The sequence below is a fragment of the Eublepharis macularius genome, chromosome 10 (genome assembly GCF_028583425.1).
Source record: "Eublepharis macularius isolate TG4126 chromosome 10, MPM_Emac_v1.0, whole genome shotgun sequence".
NCBI classification, from domain to species: Eukaryota; Metazoa; Chordata; class Lepidosauria; order Squamata; family Eublepharidae; genus Eublepharis; species Eublepharis macularius.
Window position 1 is genome coordinate 88,128,625 of NC_072799.1, and position 22,644 is coordinate 88,151,268.

Genomic DNA, 22,644 nt, shown 5'->3' on the forward strand with positions numbered 1-22,644 from the left:
ATAATGCTTATTACTGATGGGTTAATTTTATTTATAGTCCATAGAGTCTAGCCCAGGATGAAGAAAGACCGAAACGGGAATTGGAAATAGCAAGCTGTAGCCCGTCGGCTAGGTGTCTCTGGACACGTCCTTTTTCCACTCTTGGACATATGGACATTTCCTGTGTGCATCCTTCCATCTGTCTACACTCTCCCACCACCAGAATATTCATTGTATATAGAAATATATTTATTGTCTACCCGATAGACTACCTCTTCTTGTATATATATGCACTTTAAATCTTGTTTGAGATATATTACACCTCTGCACTGTTGCACTTTGGATTTAATACAAAAATTTATATCAACCTTGCATGATTAATTTTTGTGACCCTGGTTGTTGTACTTGTGTTGTCTGTATAGCCAGGGGGTTCCTTTTGTTGGTTTGCTGTTCAGTGAGTGGGGGATGCAGGCTCTTCTGGCATATGGTAAAACCAGGGCTTTTTTTCTGAGAAAAAAGGTGGTGGAACTCAGTGGGTTGCCCTCGGAGAAAATTGTCACATGGCTGGTGGCCCCGCCCCCTGATCTCCAGACAGAGGGGAGTTGAGATTGCCCTCTGTGCCACTGAGTGGCGCGGAGGGCAATCTGAACTCCCCTCTGCCTGGAGATCAGGGGGCGGGGCCACCAGCCATGTGACCATTTTCAAGAGGTTCCGGAACTCCGTTCCACTGCATTCCTGCTGAAAAAAAGCCCTGGGTAAAACCAAGCACTGCCATTCCCCCGCTCCTCTTCCCTGGCCTGAGCACAGTGGGGTCACACACACGTGCTTCTGGCCCTGTGCCTGTGTCCTTTTCAGTGACCTGGCATGGCGGGGACTGTCCAAAAAAGAGTCCCAGAGCATACAGCAGCTACAACCTTGGCACTGAACAGCGCCTCAGCCAGTTTTAAAAGCATAGCCAATGTATCGTGCTGGAGAGTAACATCATAATTAATTGTTTCCCAGAGAGGAATTATGTCTGTTAAATGTGTTACCTTGTATTGCTCAACAGTTTTGTTGCCTGCTTTTATGCTTTATTCTGAATTCATTTTACATGAATTTGTAGTGATTTGCTTGTTTTATTTGTTTTTATAGATTTTGCCTTTGGACCTTTAATTCAGCTCCTTCTTACTTTACCTTAAACCTATATCTCAGAAGGACTCTGGTCACAATCAATATTCCTTTTATTTCCACGCACACACAAAGCATCAGGTTTTCTCTACTTTACCCAAGCTTATACCTTAAGAACACCTTCCCTTTTTTTCCATGTGTGTAACCTATATATTGTTGCCTCCCTGTCTCCCTCAGAAGGTTTTCACTGCCACTAGAATCTTTCCCCTTAGACCTCCTTGATTTAATGGGTAATATAGGAAGTCTTGTTCTAGATGGTAGCATGACAGAATGGTTTTGAAGTAAAAAGGGTCTTTTTTTCCTTAGACAGAAGTAGAATTAATTTATAAGAACATAAGTGTGATTGTGGCAGAGTTTTGATAAGCATATTGGTTTCAGAAGAGTTCTAATGTTTAGTGGTTTCAAAAATGGTATGTTCTTGACAGTGTATTCACTGACTCAGTGACACAGACTAATTTTCCACACAGCTTCCATCTTCACTAGCAGAATAAACTCTCATCCACATAGCTATAGATTCACTCAAGCTTTTCCACACAGCTTGCCTGACCTAGACAGAATAAGCTGTCTCTCACACAGATATACACAAACTGATGTAGGCGTACACGTATTTTGCCTGGCTTAGACAGAACCATCTCTCTCTGAGATACACAAAAGGCTGACTGAAAACCTTTCTCTCAGCACTGACTAACAACTGTAGTTCACTCCACTTGCTGGGTACTGTCAGTCCCTGGCAGGTAGACCCCTCAACCCCATCCAGAGTGAACATACGCTGGTTCCAGCAGAAGTATCTTTATTAGAATCTATGCAGTTCAAGCCTGTGCCCCATCACGGGGTTTGGCAGAAGGGACAATTCAAGTCAAGCAGTCTCTGTTATAATTGATTTTCCTGAGCTCCAAATGACAGTTAAGGTTTTGGCGCGCAAGCCTACACGAGTTCTGTGAGAATCTATTCAGTTACGACTATGCATCAGGTATACAATAAAGTATTCCCAGCATCTGGGAAGAGTAGTGAAAGCTGGCATCTAGACACACCAAGGTCATGGTCAGCTGAGACTTGCATATTTCTCTAAGATAACTGGGGAGGCCCACTCTGGGTCCCAAGCAAGTAACATCTGCGATCTGTTGTCGAAGGCTTTCACGGCCGGAGAACGATGGTTGTTGTGGGTTTTCCGGGCTGTATTGCCGTGGACTTGGCATTGTAGTTCCTGACGTTTCGCCAGCAGCTGCGGCTGGCATCTTCAGAGGTGTAGCACCAAAAGACAGAGATCTCTCAGTGTCACACTGTGGAAAAGATGTTGGCAGGTCATTTGTATCTACTCAGGAGGGGTGGGGTTGAGCCACAGATGCCAGCCACAGCTGCTGGCGAAACGTCAGGAACTACAATGCCAAGACCATGGCAGTACAGCCCGGAAAACCCACAACAACCATCTGCAATCTGGTTATGAATGTTCAGAGAGAGTACACATCAAGTTAGCACTAAGGCAGTATAGCTTCAGCATATTGTGGCACAAGCAATACAACAAACAGACAACCATGGCATGGCTGTACACAGACACAACAGGTACAGCTACTGTCCAATCAGATTACACTACATTCACATATCCAGCCCCCCTCCTTCTTTCTTTCAGTGGGCTGCATTTAAATTCACAATAACAGTTATTAAAAACTCACATTAGCAAGCAGAAATAAAATCCAAATTAAATACATTACATGCAAAAATTACAGAATTTATGACATATAATTATATTACACATTCTCAATATGAGATGGCATCGGGCAACTACTTGGAAATTAAGGTTTTAAAATTGACCAATTGTCTTCTTTTTTAAAAAATCTAGTTAGTTCCATGTCCCTTGGTGGCTATTCCTTTACAAGACCTATACGAAGCAAACGTTTAAACTCAGAAATCCCTTCGACACTCACATTTTTAGATGCTAAGAACTCCATTCCTCGTGCAACTTGGTAAGTGAAGCTCAATAAGTCCAACAAAGTGAGATCTTCAGAACTGTCATCAGAAAGAAGGTTCTTTGCATCTGATTCTGTTGGGAAAAGGGGAAATGAATGACAACATTTGTGAGAGGAAAGTATCTTGAAGGCAGCCTATTGAACCAGTCATTTTGAACTGGCTTTGAGGATGGGCCTAACATTGAACTCAGGTATGTATATCAGCAGAGGATGTTTTGAGAGGGTATAGAGAAGATGAGCAGATCCAACTACCTTATTTTAATTGCAAAGACCCCTTGAGAAAGATTTGTCACAAAATGCATGAGAATAAAAGGAGAGAGTGTTTCCCAAGGCAGCTTGGTACTGTTTTCCTGCATGAATCCAATGGCCGTTCTCTTCTGCTTTGCAAGAAACTGGGTCAATATCTTTAAAACAACACATTCTTTCAAAACACATCTTCAGAAGAAGAGACTTGCTTGTGCATTTGCCTCAGTCAATAATAGACAGTGACTATTTTTTAAAAAATCAAAAGCTATAGTTAGTTGTTGATTTCTGTTTTGATTATAGACCTTTTCCAAGAAATTGTAGGATAAAAGAAGTACCACCTACATATTATGCCACTTGTTTTTACTTTATTCCAGTTGTGGTCAAAACCCAAAGTGATGATTTAGAGATGGCATAGCCTTGACAACGGTCATTTGTGTTTTTTTCATTTTTGTCCCATTTAGCTCTGCTGAACATAGTGATGTTCCTTAGCAAATATTCCTTGGGGAGCATCCAATACCATCAAAGGACAAATGATTCCCCATTGCAGCAGCTGTTATTTTGTTTTGAAAAACTCTGCAGCAATGAGTCTAAAACCTGGTTATTCCACTGCCCAGCTGGCTCGGAGAAACACTATAGTGGACAAGTTTGTGCCAATCAAATCTGGATCTGGAAAAGAGTCAGGATCTTGTATCAAGAGAAGGAAGTGACCAAGCCTAGTTTGGAAGGCATGGATTGGATTTCCAAGGGGAAAGGGATGAGTTAGCCGTATTGCTCTTCGCCAACCTTCAATTGGGAGCTGTTAGTTGTTGGGAGTAAATCCCAAGAAACAGCAGAGCCAAAGAGCTCAAAGTCCTGCTAAATATAAAGGCAACAAACTGACAGCGCCACGTCTGACACCGGCCCTCACAAGGCAGAACGGGAATGGCAGCAGGGCACTGGCTAGCTGTATCCACACAGGTTAGAAGTCTGCTATTGTGACATATTGAATGGAAGGGGAAGGGAATGTGACCTTTCCCCTTTCCCTTTGGCAGTTGTTATGAATAACTGCTTCATATTAAACTTTTTTCAGATGTTCTTTCTGTGCATATTGGGAATCTGGCAACCTTGCATCTTGGAAGCACACCATTTCTGATATGCATGGTCACTATACATACAAACCAACCACTGTATTTCCCAGAACTCCCAGTATGCAGGTATATAACATCTGCAAAGGGATTTTGACTTGCCAACATATCCACTGAAGTTTCCTCTGCAGATAAAAGGTGGAAATACACATTACTAAGTACCGAGGGATGCTCAAGTGCAAGACTGAACACGTAGTCCTCAATTCTTACACAGACTGTTCTTGCTCAGCACACGTGAATGCCACTTTCACAGGAGTTCCCTTTGTGCGACTGCATCTTCAAGTGATTCTGAAGGGCAAAGCACCAATTCAGCTGTTTTCTCTGCGAGAACAAGTACTGTAGGATCCTTTGACTTGCTGGTTTGCATTTCTTTTAAAGAGTGAGAAAGTGTCAAGATCTGCATTTCAATGAATGGATGGGAAAACTGGAATAGTTTTAGCAGTTGCGGAGGAACTGATATTGAACATGTGAATGTGTTCACGCAGAGCAAATTGAAGTGTAACTGTGCAAGTGAGTGTGCGGAAAGTTGGAGGGGGGGACACATGAAATGAGGTTCACTTAAACATCCCTAGGGACTTAGTGACATGTATTTCCACCCACAGAATCAATAAGTACTTGAGCACTCTGGCACCTGAAGGAAAGGATCTTAATTTCCTCCATCAACTTCTGCTTTCTGTTTCTTCCTGAAAAGAAGTAAGATCAGCTGCAGCCCATGCTGGGCATTCTTAGCAGCATTATTTCCTTTTGTGGGATGGGCTGCCGATGCCAGATGAGGTGAGGGCAATACCTTCTTTACTACCCTTTGGGGAAGACCCTCTTTAGTAATGTTACTTCAGAGAGCTTTTGTCTGATTCTTGGATTTATTGTAGGCTGTGCTGATTCTGTTGGATTAACATATATAAACTGATTTTATTTGCATATTGAATGATTTTATTGTTATTTTATCTATGTTTTTGGATAGTGCATGGAAACCACCTTCAGCTTCAAGGGAAGTGCGGCCTACAAATGTTTTTAATTAATAAGTAAATAATAAGTAGAAGCTACTTTTGTCTCTTTAAAAGGTACAGAAGCCTTCCCATGATCTGGCAACGCTCCAACTAAGTGTATATTTTTCCACTTGCACTCCACTTGATCAAATTACACTTGAACGGCAAGTGAACAGACTCACGTGTATTCCTCCCTGTTCACTTGCACTCCACTTGCACTCCATTCGATCATGTAGTGATTGAATGGAGTGCGAGTGGAGCGCAAGTGAACAGGGAGGAATACACATGAGTCTGTTCACTTGCCATTCCAGTGTGACTTGTCACTTCTAGCTTGGCCCACAGGCTGAAGCCGTTATGAGCAAAATGAGCTGAGCACATCTGAGGGCGTGCAGCAAGACGTCCATTACTACTTGGCCATGTGGACAAAATATGAGCAAAAGATCTTGTTTTAGCACAAAACAAGTCCCTCCTTGTGCAAAATTGTCATGAAAACTGAATCTTGATCTAGTTTAAACTGCGGGTAGATGCTGACCACAGATTTTACATTATTCAAGCACCCTTTTTATTTCTACCATGGTTTGGTTTTCTTGAGGGAATAGGATAGCTCTCAGCATTTCAAGGAAGTAGGAAGAGAGACGAAAAACAGTGCACTAATTTCTGCAACAGCTGTAGCTTGAAAGAAAAAACCAATGTGGACATCAGCATAGGTACAGATTAAGAACTAGTTTAGCCCTGCATTCCACTGTGCATATAAATTTACTTTTACCTACCTGACACAGATTTCTTCTTATAGGAAGCAGGCCGATCATACAGAGACCTTTGGATGTCAGAATATTTTGACCTATCTTTCCTTTCTAACATTGGCACATATTGAGTCGTTTCGGCTTGTTTCATATCCATATATTCACCATTATTTTCAAAAGACAGGATCACATAGCTGAAATAAAAGCACAGCAGCAGTGTAAAGGAGCTATGGCGCGGTGGCATTGAGGCATCCAGGCATGTAATTTTATGCAAATTGTAAGATATACTTGGTACTGAATTTGCACATTGCTGCAATTCTATGGCTCACACAATCCATTTTCCAGGTAGTGCAGAATGATAATAATAACAACAACAACAACAACAACTGTGCTTATATATCACTCTTCTAGACAGATTAGTGCCTTACCCAGAATGGTGAACAAGTTAGTGTCATTATTATCCCCACAAAACAGCTGGGGAACTGGGCTGAGAGGAGTGGCTTACCCAAGGCCACCTGTAGAGCTCATGGTAGTAGTGGGATTTGAACCAATAGAGTGCTGATTCACAGCCAAACCACTTAACCCCTGTGCTACAGCAGCTCTCTATCAATGTTTGACAATGTTGACAAAGGACTGCACTAAATCAGTTAAGGGTCAAGACTCGAGACTGAAACTGGACGGACCCAAAGGGGTTGGGGTAAGTGCCTTAATAAACAAAAATCTTCTCTGAGCTGGGTCTGCAATGTCCTGCCATTTCAAGTCCCAGTAATGATGACCTGCCACTATTCAGGTTTACTGGTTAGACTGGGAGGATGAATGGCTGGCATCTGTGCTCTGGAGCCCACTGGGCCAACATAAGCTATGCTCCTATATTGTAATGAATTGTTATAATGAGACTGCAACTGATAGGCAGCTTTGCAGGATGAATCTGCTGTATTTATGTCACGTAGGGTGAAGACAGGCATAATTTCATACAGAGCACACAGCAGTTTACTCCTGGCCCCTAGTTTACTCCTGAAATGATTGCTTTTTTTGGTTTGTTTATATAAATACATCCTGCCTTTCTTCGTGGCCCATATGGCTGAGGCAGGGTCAAGCCTTCTGGCCAGTCTCCTGTGGAGGGGGGGGCGGTAAAGTAACCCCCTGTTCTTGTTCCCATCAGTTGGTTCATCAGTTGATCTGGTTACTTCCCCTACCCCGTGGGGTGTGTAGGTTGGGATTAAGAAAGTATAGCTGACATTCAGGGTGATGTTTTTATAAAACTGAATTGTCTGTATTCATGATTTTATTGTTGGTTTAACTATCATTGTTACCTGCCCTGAGCCCAGGAGAGAGCAGAATATAAATTGAATCAATCAATCAGCCAATCAAGGCAGCTTGGTATGTCTGACAGACTTGCATGCTGTGAGTCAACAACATCTTTGTAATTTTTATTTTTTAATACATTTGCCCACTCATTTATTACTATATTAATGTTAAAAAGAAGAAATATTTTTTAAAATAGCAAAATGTCTCCGGGAATTGAAGGAGAAAGTTTCCGGGACCAGCTTGTCAGCATCACAGGAGCACAACTGGTTTCTGCTTCAGGTTGGCAGAACTGGATCCCACCAGATTCTGATAGGTACACTGGGAGCTAAATGCAGAGGAGGCGCTTCCCGGTTGGACTTGCTGCTCTCAAAATATCACGTGTGCCTTCATATGCCCCCTCCCCCCCCATTGCTTTGTCAAGATAGTGTGCACCAGGGCTTTTTTTCTGGGAAAAGAGGTGGTGGAACTCAGTTGGTTGCCACAGCACAGGGGGCAACTCTTGGCAGGAGGTGGTGCCCCTGATACCACATGTGCACGCGCAAAGCGCATGCATGCTCCTGGGGCCAATGATGTCACTTTGAGTCAGCTGGAACAAGGGGGGGGGTTAAAAGTTTAAATCACCCTTGGAGAAAATGGTCACATGGCTGGTGGCCCTGCCCTCTGATCTCCAGACAGAGGGGAGTTTAGATTGCCCTCCGCACTGCAGTCTCAACTCCCCTCTGTCTGGAGATCAGGGGGCGGGGCCATCAGCCATGTGACCATTTTCAAGAGGTTCTGGAACTCCATTCCCCCGCGTTCCTGCTGAAAAAAAAAACCCTGGTGCGCACCTCGTGGCAATTATCAGTAGGGTGGGCTGTCTCATTTGTGCAGAAATTTGGGTATACCCTATGAACAAATAATTGCAGGGTCAAACAATGAATTCTTTAAAAAAAAAATTACCTCCTAGTATTTTCATCAGCTGAATTTATTCCAAAGATGTCCAGATCTTTCTTGAATTTTTCTGGATTTCGGCTCAGGAAGCTGTCCCTGTTTTTGTGCAGGTAGTTCACCAAGTCTCCGTAAAAGCAGTATTCCGTAATGATATAAATGGGACCTAACGTAGGAGGCAAAATAACGTTTAGTGCTTTGCCATGGCTGGCTCTGAAGGAGAGTGAGATCAGGGGTTCTCTAGGCCCTGTTGCCATCTCCGGGCCCAAAGCTTCAACACTACCACCATCTTCACTTTACAGAGAGCGCAGAAGGTCAAAGTTGATGACAGAGTATTTGATTTTCCTATCCCATCTCTTTGATGTTAAGGGGGCGGTCCTTTGAGGCTCCTTGCACAACAGACATCCAAATTCTGGAGCTGGCACTACCTTTTGATCTCTCTTTCACCATGGCCAGCTGTGGTCAAGGTCCTCTTTGCATTAAGCCCTATCCAAACACTTAAAAACACCAGCATGAAGATCACACCTATATTGCTCATGACTAACTAAGCAAATGCAGACTATCGGCCTTCAATTGTGCCCTGCCAGGTGCTTTATATAATACCTCTGTTTGTCGTGGTCCCAGGTAGACAAAAAAATACTCCAAGATGTTGATTGAATCCTTAACTGATTTCCACACATGGGCTGCATTTGACCTAATTGGTCAACAGTTGTTGCAATTTGGTACTTTAGGTACAACAAAATGTCTAGATATTTAGACTATTTGTACAAGTAATTAGAAAATAAATATAATGGCATGGAGCTCAAGGACTATCTTGTCTAGTGACCTCCTTCTCATGTGAAGAATTAGGATCTCTCTAGCCCAAATTATGTTTGGTCTAGTCATACGGAGGGCAGTGGAGCAAGGTGAGCTGGACTTCTGTTGCGACTACATTATAATCAAAATCACATCATTGTAATTATTTATTAACATATTATTTGCAACGCTGTCTAGCCCAGTTTAAGCTCACCTATTTGAATGAGAGTTAAACATACACTTACAGTCTTTTGAAAATTAATGGAATTTAAAGAGCTCGTTCCTGGTTTGGTTACATTCTTACTTATTATATGTGGAACTGGAAGGCGGATCACTAAGGTTGCCGGGGGTCCCAGGGCACTAAGCAGGGGTGCAAGGGGCTGAGGGGGGACAGGGCGCATTTTTTAAACAGGACTGCAGTGTGTGCAGGCTGAAGACAAGCTGAGTGAAAACTGCTTCCAAAGGGGCCGTTTTCACTTCGCTCCATCTCAGCAGATACCCGTATTCCTTTGTGAAGGGGGACCGAGCACCTGAGCGCATACGCACACTTCTTCCCACCCTCAGGTCTTCCTACTGGCCAGGTGGGGGCGGGGGATGGCAAGCCTGTGGATCACTACTATGTGGTTGTCACTAAAATGACAACAGCAGCAGCTGCCGGCTTTTTCCTGCATTCCCTCCTTATGACAACCGACATTCCACACTGCTTTTGTCCACAAAGGTTCCATAGCCCCAGCACAGCTTTTTTGGATTGTCAGAGGAAATCTCTACTTTCTTTTTTCAGCAGTGGGAAAACTGCTTGAATCCAGCCCAACACATTTAAAAATAATTTTTCCTTAAACATACTTGCTGTCGTTTTTTGCTGCCTCCAGGATCTACTCTTTTTTAAAACTTTTTTTAAACACATTTTGAAACTGATATCAAAGCTGACTGGAGTTTGTTTGAATCTACAATCCTGCCTTCACAAAAGAAAGGGCAAACTATGGCCATATTATTATTTATTCTGGGCAAAGCTCTCAAAATATGGGCAATCTATATAAATGATGAACAGCTTCTCAAGGCAGACGTATTTGCCAGCAGGACCGGCACAAAATTGTTACATCGTTCCCCTTCATGAGGTGCTATGCTTGGATTTGCAGTAAATGGAAAAGATGGCAGATGACTTCATGGACACAGGATTTCAGATAAAACAATATAAATTATAACACTAAAAGCAGCATTTGTAACCACGCTTCAATTGCAAAAGGCTTTTCTAAAGCAATGGCCCCTTAAAAGTAGACATGGGCATGAACCAAAAAAATTTAACGAATCCGTGGTTCGTGGTTCGGTGCCGATGACAATCCCAAAGTCGCGAACCGCAATGGACATTTCCCATTGTCGAACCGGTTCACGGTTCGTGGTGCTCAGAATGCCCCCCGTTGCACTTAGAGAGCACATATTCACAGAGTGTGTAGCAGGCTCTCCTCCAGCCAGCACCCAAGTTTGGACAAGATTGCAAAAGGGATCTTGGAGTTATACCCTCTCCAATCCAAGGCCCCCAGGAAACTCCCACAAAAATCCAAGCTCAATTATACTCTCTCTTTTTCTCCCCAAAGGCTAGCAAGTAGCAAGCAACAGCTCTCACACTTCACTGCTCACTGAAAGTGAAAGTCAGCCTAGGAGCACAGTGCTTTTTATAAGCTGAGGTCCCATAGAGCAATGCAGGAGGTCTGTGTTTGGCTGTCAGAGCTGCCTATCAGGGTTTGCAGGGATGCGATTGGAGTGCCTGTGGTTACAGAACACCCCCTCCCCCTCCCTCCCTCGGGTGTCTTCTCCCAACTTGTAACCGCTTTGCAGCTCCATGGTTGGAAGGAAGACCTGCCGATCAAGGTAAGCTGGGCTTCCATTCGGGTTTCCAGGGCGACAGAAGGAGCGCAGACAGAGTTCAGGCATTCCCCCGGCTCCATTTCCAGGGGAATTGATTGCTGGCACCTGACTGTCTGACTACCCAAACCCCGGCCAAACACACTGAACCAGGCTTCTTCCGAACACTGGTTTGTTTGCCGCGGACAATCACGAACTGCCGGACGCGATCGCGCAATCGCCAATTTCTTGGGTTTTTGAAGTTCGTAATGCGGTTCGTGCCCATGTCTACTTAAAAGTTCCTAAGTGCCAATAAGGAAAGACAATTCTATATTTCCTCTGTCAGTTCAGTCTAAAGCCTTGGAGACACTCCTCAAAAATTGTGTTCTGACTTTTGCTCTTGACCTGATTTTCTTGGCTGGACTCTTGCAAAGTTCTGCTTACTTATGGGTGATATGGAGTTGAAGTAGCTCACCATATAAAAACCATATAACATCTGTCGGAGGTGGAGGTGCGGCTTAACCATGCGTGGTCACTCATATATGGGGGGGTAAATGGTTAATACCCCCAACAGACATAGAGGAGACCAGGAGAGAGGCTCATTTGGTGGAAACCCTGATGGCCTCAACCATACACCTGGCGGAACATCTCCGTCTTACAGGCCTGCCTGAAGGAGACAAGATCTTGGCCTGCCTGGGTGTCCTCAGATAGAGAGTTCCACCAGGTCGGGGCCAGGACCAAAAAGGCCCTGGCCCTGGTTGAGACCAATCGAGCCTCCCTGGGGCCAGGGACCCCCAGTAGGTGCTTACTAGCTGATCTCAGCACCCTCCAGGGAGTATATGGGAAGAGACGTCCCTCAGGTATGCTGGTCCCAGTCCGTTAATACCAAAACCTTGAACCTGATCTGGAACTCCATGGGAAGCCAGTGTAGCTGCTGCAGAACTAAAGTGAACATGTGTCCTGAAAGGCGCACCCATCAAGACATGGGCAGCAGCATTTTGGGCCCCTTTTGGCCATTTTGGGCCCAATTCAGGCCCAAAATGGCCAGGATTGGGCCTGAAATGGCCAGGATCAGGCTGCTGCCAAGCAGGGGAGTGCTCTCCCATGTGGCAGCAGCCTGCTCTGGGCCAATCTGGGCTGTTTCTGGCCTGTTTTGGACCAATTTGGCCATTTGGACAACAGAAGTCAGTCTGACTTCTGTTGCTGGGAAGATATTAGAGCAGATTTTAAAGGAATCGATCTGTAAGCATTTGAAGGACCACTCAGTGATCCGGGGAAGTCAACATGGTTTTGTCCCCAACAGATCTTGTCAGACCAACCAGGTTTCCTTCTTTGATCGAGTGACGAGCTTACTGGATCGTGGGAACTGTCGATGTGATTTACCTGGGTTTCAGTAAAGCTTTTGATAAGGTTCCCCATGACATCCTAATGGGTAAACTGGAAGACTGCGGACTGGACTACAGTTCGGTGGATAGGGAACTAGTTAGAGGACTGCACCCAAAGAGTGGTGATCAATGGCGTTTCATCAGATTGGAGGGAGGTGTCCAGTGCAGTGCCGCAGGGCTCGGTTTGGGGCCCGGTACTTTTCAATATTTTTATCAATGATCTGGATGAAGGAGTGGAAGGGCTGCTCATTAAATTTGCTGATGATACCAAATTGGGAGGAGTAGCAAACACTCAAGAAGATAGAATTAAAATTCAACAAGACCTGAATACGCTGGAGAAGTGGGTGGTTGTGAACAGGATGCAATTCAACATAGATAAGTGCACAGTATTACATCTGGGCCACAAAAATGTGAAGCACAAATACAGGATGGGGGATACACTTCTGGGTAGTAGTGTATGCGAAAGAGATCTTGGAGTAAGAGTGGACTGTAAACTAAATATGAGCAGTCGGTGTGATGCGGTGGCAAAAAAGGCAAACTCAATCTTGGGTTGTATCAAAAGGGCCATCAAAATTGCAGGAGGTCATAGTCCCTCTCTATACTGCCGTAGTCAGGCTGCACCTGGAGTATTGTGTGCAGTTCTGGAGGCCTCACTACAAAAAGGATGTGGACGAAATCCAGAGGGTGTAGAGGAGAGCAACGAGGATGATCAGGGGTCTGGAGACTGAGCCCTACGAGGAAAGCCTGAGAGCCTTGGGAGTGTTTAGTTTGGAGAAGAGGAGGTTGAGGGGGGACATGATTGCTCTCTTTAAATATTTGAAAGGCTGTCATTTGGAGGAGGGCAAGGAGCTGTTCCAGTTGGCAGCAGAGGGTAGGATGTTAAGCAATGGGCTAAAACTACATGCAGAAAGGCACCAGCTGGATATTAGGAAAAACTTTTTCACAGTTAGAGTAGTTCAAAGGTGGAATCAGCTGCCTAGGGAAGTGGGGTGAGCTCCCCTTCACTGGCAGTTTTCAAGAAGAGGCTGGATGAATGTTTGTCAAGGATGTTTTAGGCTCATTCTGCATTGGGCCGGGGGTTGGACTAGAAGGAATTGGAATTGGAGTTGGAATGGCCCCTTCCAACTCTGTGATCCTGTGATTCTATAATTTGGGCCCAGAATGGCCTGGATCAGGCCCTAAACGGCCAGGTTCAGGCTGCTGCCCGGCAGGGGAATGCTCTCCTGTGTAACAACAGCCTGTTCTTGATCTGGGCCATTTTGGACCTGTTTTGGCCCAATTTGGGCCTGTAATGGCCCAGAACCGGCCACTTACAGGCAGGGGGAGTGCTCCCCCGTGGCGGAGCGGACCATTCCGGGCCGAATTGGACTCCCCCCATGGAGCACAGGAGCACTTCCGGGGTGGCCACACCTGCGTGATGACATCACTTCATGGAAGTTATGTTATCATGCAGTCCTGGGAGCATGCGCATGTGCTGCACGCACATGCATGTATCGAGAGGTGCACCACCTCCTCCCAGGAGTTGCCCCGGGTGAGAGTTCCCCCCTCTTTCCCCAGAAAAAAACCCTGAAAAGAACTACCTCTGAGTTATATAGGGTTGTCAGATCCAAATTGGGAAATTCCTGAAGTTTGGGGGGATGGAATCTGGAGTGGGTTGGGTTTAGTGAAGGGAGGGACCTCAGCCAGGGTATAATGCCATACAGTCCTCCCTCTGAATTAGCCATTTTCTTCAGGGGAACTGATCTCTGTGTTTGAAGATCAGTTATAAATCCAAGAGCTCTCCGGCCACCATCTGGAGGTTGGCAACACTATATCTGATGCCCATGTCCCAGGTACGAAAAGCCAAAATAAAACACCTTGAATTGGGCCCGAAACTGACTGCCGTCTTGAAGTAAAGGTAGCAGGCAACGGTACATTCCTACATCTAGCACGTGGACTTCATTTCCTTGTGTTGATGGCATGAAAGGAGTGCAAACAAAGCCTACCTGATTTTGTACAAGCTCCTAGCAGGTTTACGATGTTCAAGTGCGGCCCAAGATGAGTCATTATCTTCAGTTCAGACATGAGAGCCTGCTTTTCACTGGATCTTGCTGTGGCTGTCAAAAGAACAAGAGGAGAAGTTAATTTGAAACGATGAATGTCATTTATAGCTAGGCCACTCTCCTCATCTGGTGCCCCCATCTGGGAAACCCCACCCCCATCTGGCGCCCCCCCCCGGCCCCGCTCCAGATGGCATGGGGGTGAGGAGAAGCATGTACATGCTTTCCCACAGTCCCCCATTGCACCAGCCATGGAGGAATCCTGGCGCGTACTGAAGCGGAGCTGAGGGAAAGCCACCCCTTTGGAGGCAGCTTTCACTCAACTCCATTTTAGCACTCACAGCAACTCCACCCTCCTCTGTAGAGGTCATTTTGCAATGCAACGGAGGAATTGTGGTGCCTGCACACTGAAGCCAAGGTGAGTGAAAACTGCCCCCAAAGGATGGTTTTCCCTCATCTCTGCTTCAGCGCGCACCAGGATTCCTCCATCGCACTGGAAAACTATGTCATTTTCTGTTGCAAGAGGGGACGGTGGGAGCGTGCGAGTGTTACATGCATGCACGGGAGGTGAGTACCCCGCTGTCCTCAGCCCCCTGCACTCCCACTTCGGCCCCTAGGACTCCTGGCAACCCTATTTATTTCTTTATGTTAATTGCTGTATAGGTAAGATAAAGTGATACGATATCATGTTCAATTTGATGTCATGTCCAATGCTTCCTTGTGGTAGGGTTTCCTTGAAAGGTACATCTTTCATGGGGAAGGAAACACCTCTAGAAAGCAAAAGAATGGTAATTTCTGAGCAAGGAACTGAGTCTTAAAATCAGTGGTCAACGATCCGTTTCTCCGTGGAACTTCATTTTTCAGACTGAGTCAGTTTCTGTACTAGATTGTGTTAACAAACACAGAGAAAACAGTTTGAACTTGCACCAGACTGGCCTGGTTTTGATTAATAGCACCACCTTTTATGCCCATGTTATGAGTTTAAAGTGTCAGATTTTCTCAGCTTTGCTGATACCCGAGTCAAACCTATTAATTTACATGCTTGTGATTTCTGCCAAAGCTTAACCAATTCCCACACAAAACTCAATAATGTCCATTTCCACACAGGTTATTTGCTTAGAGTTCTACACTTTTTAGGAAGGTGCTTCCCCACAGCATTGTGATACATTTTTGCATTTCTGGGGGTTCCCTGGCTTTTCTCCAATCTTTCTCAAACCTGCTTTGTTCCAAAAGTTTGGGAAAGATTACAGTAAAGCCTAAACGGGTACAGTGTAAAGTCTAAATGGCTGTATTTTCCCTGACCCTGTTTGTATGGTAGCCATTTCTTTTCCCCACCACCAGGGGGCTTTTAAAAAAATCAGCACTAGGATATCATTATATCAATATACCAATATATGAATAGGTACCATAGGTTCTCTGAATTATCAGCTTTCTTGTTTTTTTTAAGTCTCAAGCCCCTTCCCTTGGCTTGGGGGGTGGCCACTTCTGGGGGACTGGGGCAGGGAAACTGCGAGAAAACCTGCCACGTGGAAGCCCTGCCGCTGCTGCACTTTATCTGCAGCTGCACCAGCAACCTAGAAACCACAAAATCTCATCCCTGTGGGGAAGAAGGAGTTCCTCCTACTTCTTCCTCAGCTGGCATGTTTAACATTCACCAGCAATTCACAATCCATGCATAACTGAATCATGAACGTCACTAACGCAAGACATCGTCAGAGAGAATTATGTGGATAATTGAATCTCAATTTCAAAAACGACAACCAAAGAAAGATCTTATACTGTAGTTCAATCAGGGTTTACTTTTGAGGCAGACCGCTTGGCTTCATTATTCAACCTCAAGTGGTTTGAAGACTTCTAATTGAGCAGCTTCGAAAAGAGTAGCTTTATAAGAGCCTAACCAGGTATTACATTTCCCCCGGGGCTTGTTCTGCAATGCTGAACCTTCCAGGCATGTTGGGACCAGTTTGGATCAGAAACATGGTGCACAGAGGGTGGGGGTTTAGATTTCCCCCCCCACACACACACTATTTTCCTGACCTGAAATGTTGTGGGGTATTATTTGCCTCATTAGGGAAACTTAATGTGTAGTCCTATTGTACATTTACTGCCCCTACGGGGCAAGTGGCAGCTCCTTGGAGCTCTTACGGGTCTGGAAAATGGCACAGAGGGAAGTCTAAGCCCCTCCCCCCCACACCATGGTCCTACTTTAAATCAAGCCCCTGTATACCTAAGAAGCATAGAACTTCAGAACGTGACTTTCTGCCTGACACAGGGACAACTCCAAGGAATATATAGATGATTCTAAACACAGCAGACATGAGCCAAAAAGCTCTTTATATGTATGAAAACAAGTGCTTGCTTTGTAGGTTCCACTGCTATCGCTCTCACAGCCAAGGAGGCAAACTATAGTTTGGCTTTTTATATGGCTTGCCTCTTCTGCTGTGGGTGCTTGGACAGAGAACCCTACAAAGAAATCTCCAGAAGTGGGCACAAGTCCCTTATCCACACATAAAAGGCTTCTTTGAATGGTGACTGTTTACGGGGAAGTAAGTTCTAGGCAAAGTTACCTTCTAACTGAATCTCCAGCCTTGGTTTGATTCCATTAATAAGCTAATTAATCCAAATATTATTGAATGTAGGTAATGGCCGTTCTCACACTGTTTACCAGCCACGGAACATCGCGCCAAGGTCCCAGAACAGCATCTTCTTGGTGCGATTTCACACAAGAACTGCAGTTCTTGCATGAAATTGTGCCACGAAGACGCTGTCATTCCGGGAGCTTGCTGCGATGTTCCATGGCTGGTGAGCAGTGTGAAAATGGCCAATGTTGTAAGAGGCAAAAAGTGGCTCTTTTGAGTGCATCTTCTTGTACATCTTACTGAAATCCAAGACAGCATCAAGACTGAAAAGCTCCTAGTGGGAAGTATTGTGCCAATTAATTATACTTTCTAAATCCCAAAACAATAATCTGTACAATTGAGGACAAATTGGGAGCAATGACGGTTGCACTTACGCTTCAACATTTTCACAGCCACCTTCATCACTGGCTGAGACCTGCTTAATCCATATGCAGTTCCTTCAACTACTTTCCCAAAAGCTCCAGAGCCAAGGATCCGGCCTGTGGACAAAAGATTGCTTTTATTCACCAGCATCATAGCTTATCTTGTTGTCTGACTATTCTTTATGTCATGCTGTTGGTATGTGCTTGAGAGTGAACTAAATAAGCCCATTTGCTCAGCTCATTAAAAATACTGTAGCTTTTAGTTCTGAATGTACAAACTCCTCCAGTGAAACAAGGGAAGATAAGCCAGGGAAACTGAGGCACAGCTCCCATCCGCCTCTGGACTAGAATATTCTCTATATAGGGTATGCTTTTATCTTGACCTTTCTACCAAGAGGTTCAGGGTGATGAGCTTCTGGGATGGCTAAGAGAAAGTGACTGCCCTAAGGTCACCCCGAAAGTTTCATTCAGAGCGTGGGCTGGAACTTGGGTAACTCGGGTCCGTGTCTAACTCTCTAATTACTACCACACAACACACTGCCTTATTCCAAGGCAGTTCCATTTACTTGAATAGGATTGCTCAGGAATAAATCATTTATTATTTGAAAATATATACCTTAAATAATCTCAAATATTATTGTAACACTTTTAAAGGTTATGATAATTAGTTGCATTAAGATAACTGGCAGAATAAAATGCATGGTATTGTCAAGAAGTTAGCATTGTTAATAATGCTAACTTACGGGTGATAATGGGTAATAATGAGGTTTTTAAAAGATAAATATTAGAAATAATTTTGACTTCTGTGCATGTTGTTTAATTGAAAATATATACCTTAAATAGTCTTAAATATTATTCTAATACTTTTAAAAGTTATGATTTTTGTACTCTGTACTTGATAATCCTTATAGCACACAGCTTTGTATTTTTTTCACCTTCCTTTGTCCCTTCTTTTTTTCTGTATTCCTTTTTTAAATTTGTTTTTAATAAAAAGGATAAATTACTTGTAAGCAGCCTCCTCAATGAACTAAATGTTGTTTGGTCTAGTCTATTCCACCAGGACTTGGCAATATTTGAGTCTTCAGACCAGCGGCTTTCAAACTGTGTTCCACAGAACTACACATCAGGAATTCTCAGTCAAAATGGATGAGCTTATGTAAAAGTCAGCTTTGCTGTTGCTGCCCCTCTTCCCCTATAACCCACTGCCACATGGGAGTCTGGTCTGTGGTTCACAAGGGATTTGGGCGAGGCCCAGGGCTTTTTTTCAGCTGGAACGCGGTGGAACCGAGTTCCGGCACCTCTTGAAAATGGTCACATGGCCGGTGGCCCCGCCCCCTGATCTCCAGACAGAGGGGAGTGGAGATTGCCCTCCGCACTGCAGTCTCAACTCCCCTCTGTCTGGAGATCAGGGGCCGGGGCCACCAGCCATGTGACCATTTTCGCCGAGGGTGATTTAAACTTTAAAAAAACTGGCGAGGGCTTGAAGTGTGCACTTCCAACATGCTCTAATGCACCTGGGTTCTGTACAGAGGATGTGAATCAACTCAGAAGTATAAAGTTTAGTCCATCTTGGTCCAAGACAATCCATGACCATATTCTAAGAGCCCAGTCTTTTCTCAGTTCAGTTTATAAAGTTGAAAAAGCAAATTAGAACCACCAACATCTTAACCTGAAGGACGTTTGTCAAAGGAGGAAAAAACCTCTGAAGTTTGGTATATAAATGAGTTTCACATTAGGAATAGGTTTTATTGTATTTCTGAATAATGCAGTTTATAAAATAGCTGGGGTTTATGCCCATTTTTCTTTGCCCACAATTCAAAGCTAAGTGGTTTCCCATAGTATTGCCGAATCCTGCCTTCTGTTGGAAATGCAAGGTGCCAATAAGAAACATATGCAGATCCAGAATTAAACAGCAAAGGGATAACTCTGAGTTTTAACCTGGTACCCCATCTCTTCTCAATAGTCTTCCAAAAGTGTCTGTAGGAACTAAGTCCTGGCCTGGGAGGTGCAGAAACCATCCTAGCCGGGGCAACTGTACTCCAGATCCCAGAACAATGGCTGCAGAAAGGCATCCATACTACATGTTTAAACGTGTGCATGACTGACTTCACCGTTCTGGTTACCATCCAAGGAACTGTAATTCAATGGACTGTTCTTCAGCTAGCAGTCTGTAACCATAACCGAGTAGCACCCACACTTTCCTATGCAACAATTCCAGAGTTATATGGCTGAGGACTTGAGAATTAAACTGTCTTCAGAAGACATGTATAGTAAAGTCCCACCCTTCCAGGTTTTTTTAGAACTCAAGAACTTTCTAAAAGCCCAACGCTGGATCTCATGGTTATAGAGAAGCCTGAAAGTTAACTCATAGAGTAAGTTCATGGCACTTTCTCTGGGCAGGGAAGTGGACCTTCTTCACAGCACAGGTTGCAGTCCTTCCCAAGGTTCCTGTGACACAGAGTCTCTCTGCATGAGACATCTAACACAGGGACACTTAAGCGTAGGGAGACGCAATATTAGCTGGGAAGAGTAGTTTAAAAAGGCAGAGCCAAAGGCTCTCTACACCAGGGTAGTTTTAAAAGACAAAGCCAGTGGAGATCGCTCCTCAGACGGTTTGTTAATTTCACCTTCGCCTCCCAGAAGGGGGGTGAAATTGACAGAGCCTTCAAGGAGGCAAAGATGAAATTAACAAACTTTCTAAGGAGAGATCTCCGCCAGCTCTGTCTTTTTAAACTACCCTTGAGTAAAGAGGTGAAATTGACAGTGCCTTTGGCTCTGTCTTTTGAAACTACACTTCCCAGCTAACATGGCGTCTCCCTACACTTCAGCGACCCTGCATAAGATGTCTTGTGTTGAGAGACTCACAGTCCCCTGCCTCTATATACTTCCAATTTTCTGTGCTCGTCAATGTTGGTGCCAATTCTGTTTTTATGCAACTAGAACAGATCAAATAGAATAATGCTTTCTCCTTGTACAATGTAAGTGTACAAGCAAAGTCCTCTAAGCCTGAGATGACCCTGGCTCAAATGTTTCTCCCCTGACAGTATCCGATTCAGATCCTGAAAGTCATACTGGGATGTTTTCACAGCTCACTTGCCAAACAGATCTTTGATCTGGCTTCTTGTGACAACCGTTTCCTGCTTGGAGCATCCAGGATGACTTTTGAAGCCCACGCCAGCATGCTGAGCTTAAAGCAAAGCTCCATTGTCCTCCTGTGATTGAAGGTCTGCACACCACATGGCAGGATGCAGCCCCTAGCACTGCTGACGGGAGGGCTTGCTGTACCAGCTAAACTTCAACATATAGATAGCTACATTTGCCTTCTTTTTAATATGCCACCTTTGTGTATGTAACGAATCATTGCGAGTGGAAAGCATTCACCACTTCTTCAGCTGTTAACTGGGCCACTTTCACTACCAAAGGGCTGCAGCAGTTACAGCATTCAAATCTCTTTTGCTGAAAGGAATTCATAAAAGTGTTAAAATATTGAGTTATGAAATTGTTTTTTGTCCAACATCCTTTTTTTGGTTATAGAAAAAAAACTTTTAAATGGCTGTACATTGTAAACATTGTTCATTAATGTGATTGTGACAATGTTCTAAAAGTTGTATGGCCAGTTGTCTATGCATTCTGCTTCATTCTGCCTCTAAAAGAGCAACCAGGGTGGGATTTTCCCCCAATGCTAAAAATCAATAGAATTCCAGGGCTATTTTATACCCCTTATGCTTTTCTGTTTGGTGGAAGGTGGCATCAAGTCATGGCTGACATAAGGCTACCCCCATAGGGTTTTCAAGGCAGCAGCCATTCAGAGATGGTTTCACATTCCCTACGTAGAGACCCTGTCTTCCTTGGTGTTCTCCCATCCAAGTACTTACTAGAGCTGACCCTGCTTTGGGGCCACAATCTGGTGAGTTCAGGCTAGCCTGGAAGCAAACTGAAAGGAGCTATTCACACAATATAAATTCTTTGTGGCCTCCATGAGGATTATATCATGTGGCTAAGCCCATATAAGTGGCTGCTACTTCAGGGATTGTTTACTAATGTGTGGTGGGTTTTCAAGCCAAGAGACTAACATGGGTGGTTTGCCATTGCCTGCCTCTGCAACCCTGGTCTTCGTTGGAGGTGTCCCATCCAATACTAACCAAGGCTGACCCTGCTTAGCTTCTGAGATCTGACAAGATCAAGTTCTCCTGGGCTATACAGGTAAGGGCGTTTACAGGTGGCAATATCCTAAAAAGACAAATTGTTATCATTTATAAATGACCCTTCTCCTGGAGACAAGACTGATTGTGAAATATGATTTAAAAAATTAAATCATAGAGCAAAGTTTTCTAATAAACAAATAATGCAATGGTTGTTGTGGGTTTTCCGGGCTGTATTGCCGTGGTCTTGGCATTGTAGTTCCTGACATTTCGCCAGCAGCTGTGGCTGGCATCTTCAGAGGTGTAGCACCAAAAGACAGAGATTTCTCAGTGTAATTAAGAATAAGTATTTGCAAGAAAGCTCTGTTGTCTCTTACTGGGCCTGTTTTAAGCTATGGTGAAGTGCAGAAAGATTTTTACTATTTAAAATGCTATTAAAAATCAAGCTGCTCCCCTACTAAGAGCCAGTTAACAGAGCTGCCAATGACATAACAAACTAAAACTTTTCTTAAACTGAAAACCAGTCTTTTAACACATTTGTATCCAAAAGGAGGAACATTTGGTATTTCAACAAACTATGGTACACATCCAACAGAGTTGAAGTTGCATGTTACTCATGCATTTACTCATAAACTGAAATGTTTTAAAGTTTGCCTTAAAACTTGTGCTAGTTAGTCAGAAAGACAGGGACACCACTGCCTCATCCTTAGTTTTAATTATTGTTTCATGTACCTAATTAAACCCAGACTACGTGATACATTTTTTAACAGTCTGATTTGATTTCCTCTTAACCAAGTGGATTTAATTAAGTAATGCTTTTCCTGAGCCATAGATTCCTTCTAATACATGTGTCTGAGAGTGAACCACAACCATTTCTCTATTACTTGAATCATCTCTTTTTATATCTTAAAGAGAAGTACGTGTAATGAGATATTAAGGAAATATTTTTCCTGTATACATTCTAAACATTCTTGGGAGATAAACATGATTTCATTAAAC

General features: G+C 44.0%; 1 protein-coding gene across 2 annotated transcripts in view; it reads right to left on the reverse strand.

The window, feature by feature from the left end:
* Positions 1-22,644, reverse strand: part of PDGFRA (platelet derived growth factor receptor alpha) — a 91,265-nt gene that overhangs the window by 22,482 nt on the left and 46,139 nt on the right. For both annotated transcript variants that reach the window (XM_054989514.1, XM_054989513.1), the window contains exons 13-17: positions 17,516-17,620; positions 14,449-14,559; positions 8,457-8,610; positions 6,237-6,403; positions 3,069-3,184 (exon numbers count right to left, since the gene is read on the reverse strand). In XM_054989514.1, the coding sequence (XP_054845489.1) occupies positions 3,069-3,184; positions 6,237-6,403; positions 8,457-8,610; positions 14,449-14,559; positions 17,516-17,620 (653 nt within the window). The remainder of the gene's footprint in view (positions 1-3,068; positions 3,185-6,236; positions 6,404-8,456; positions 8,611-14,448; positions 14,560-17,515; positions 17,621-22,644) is intronic.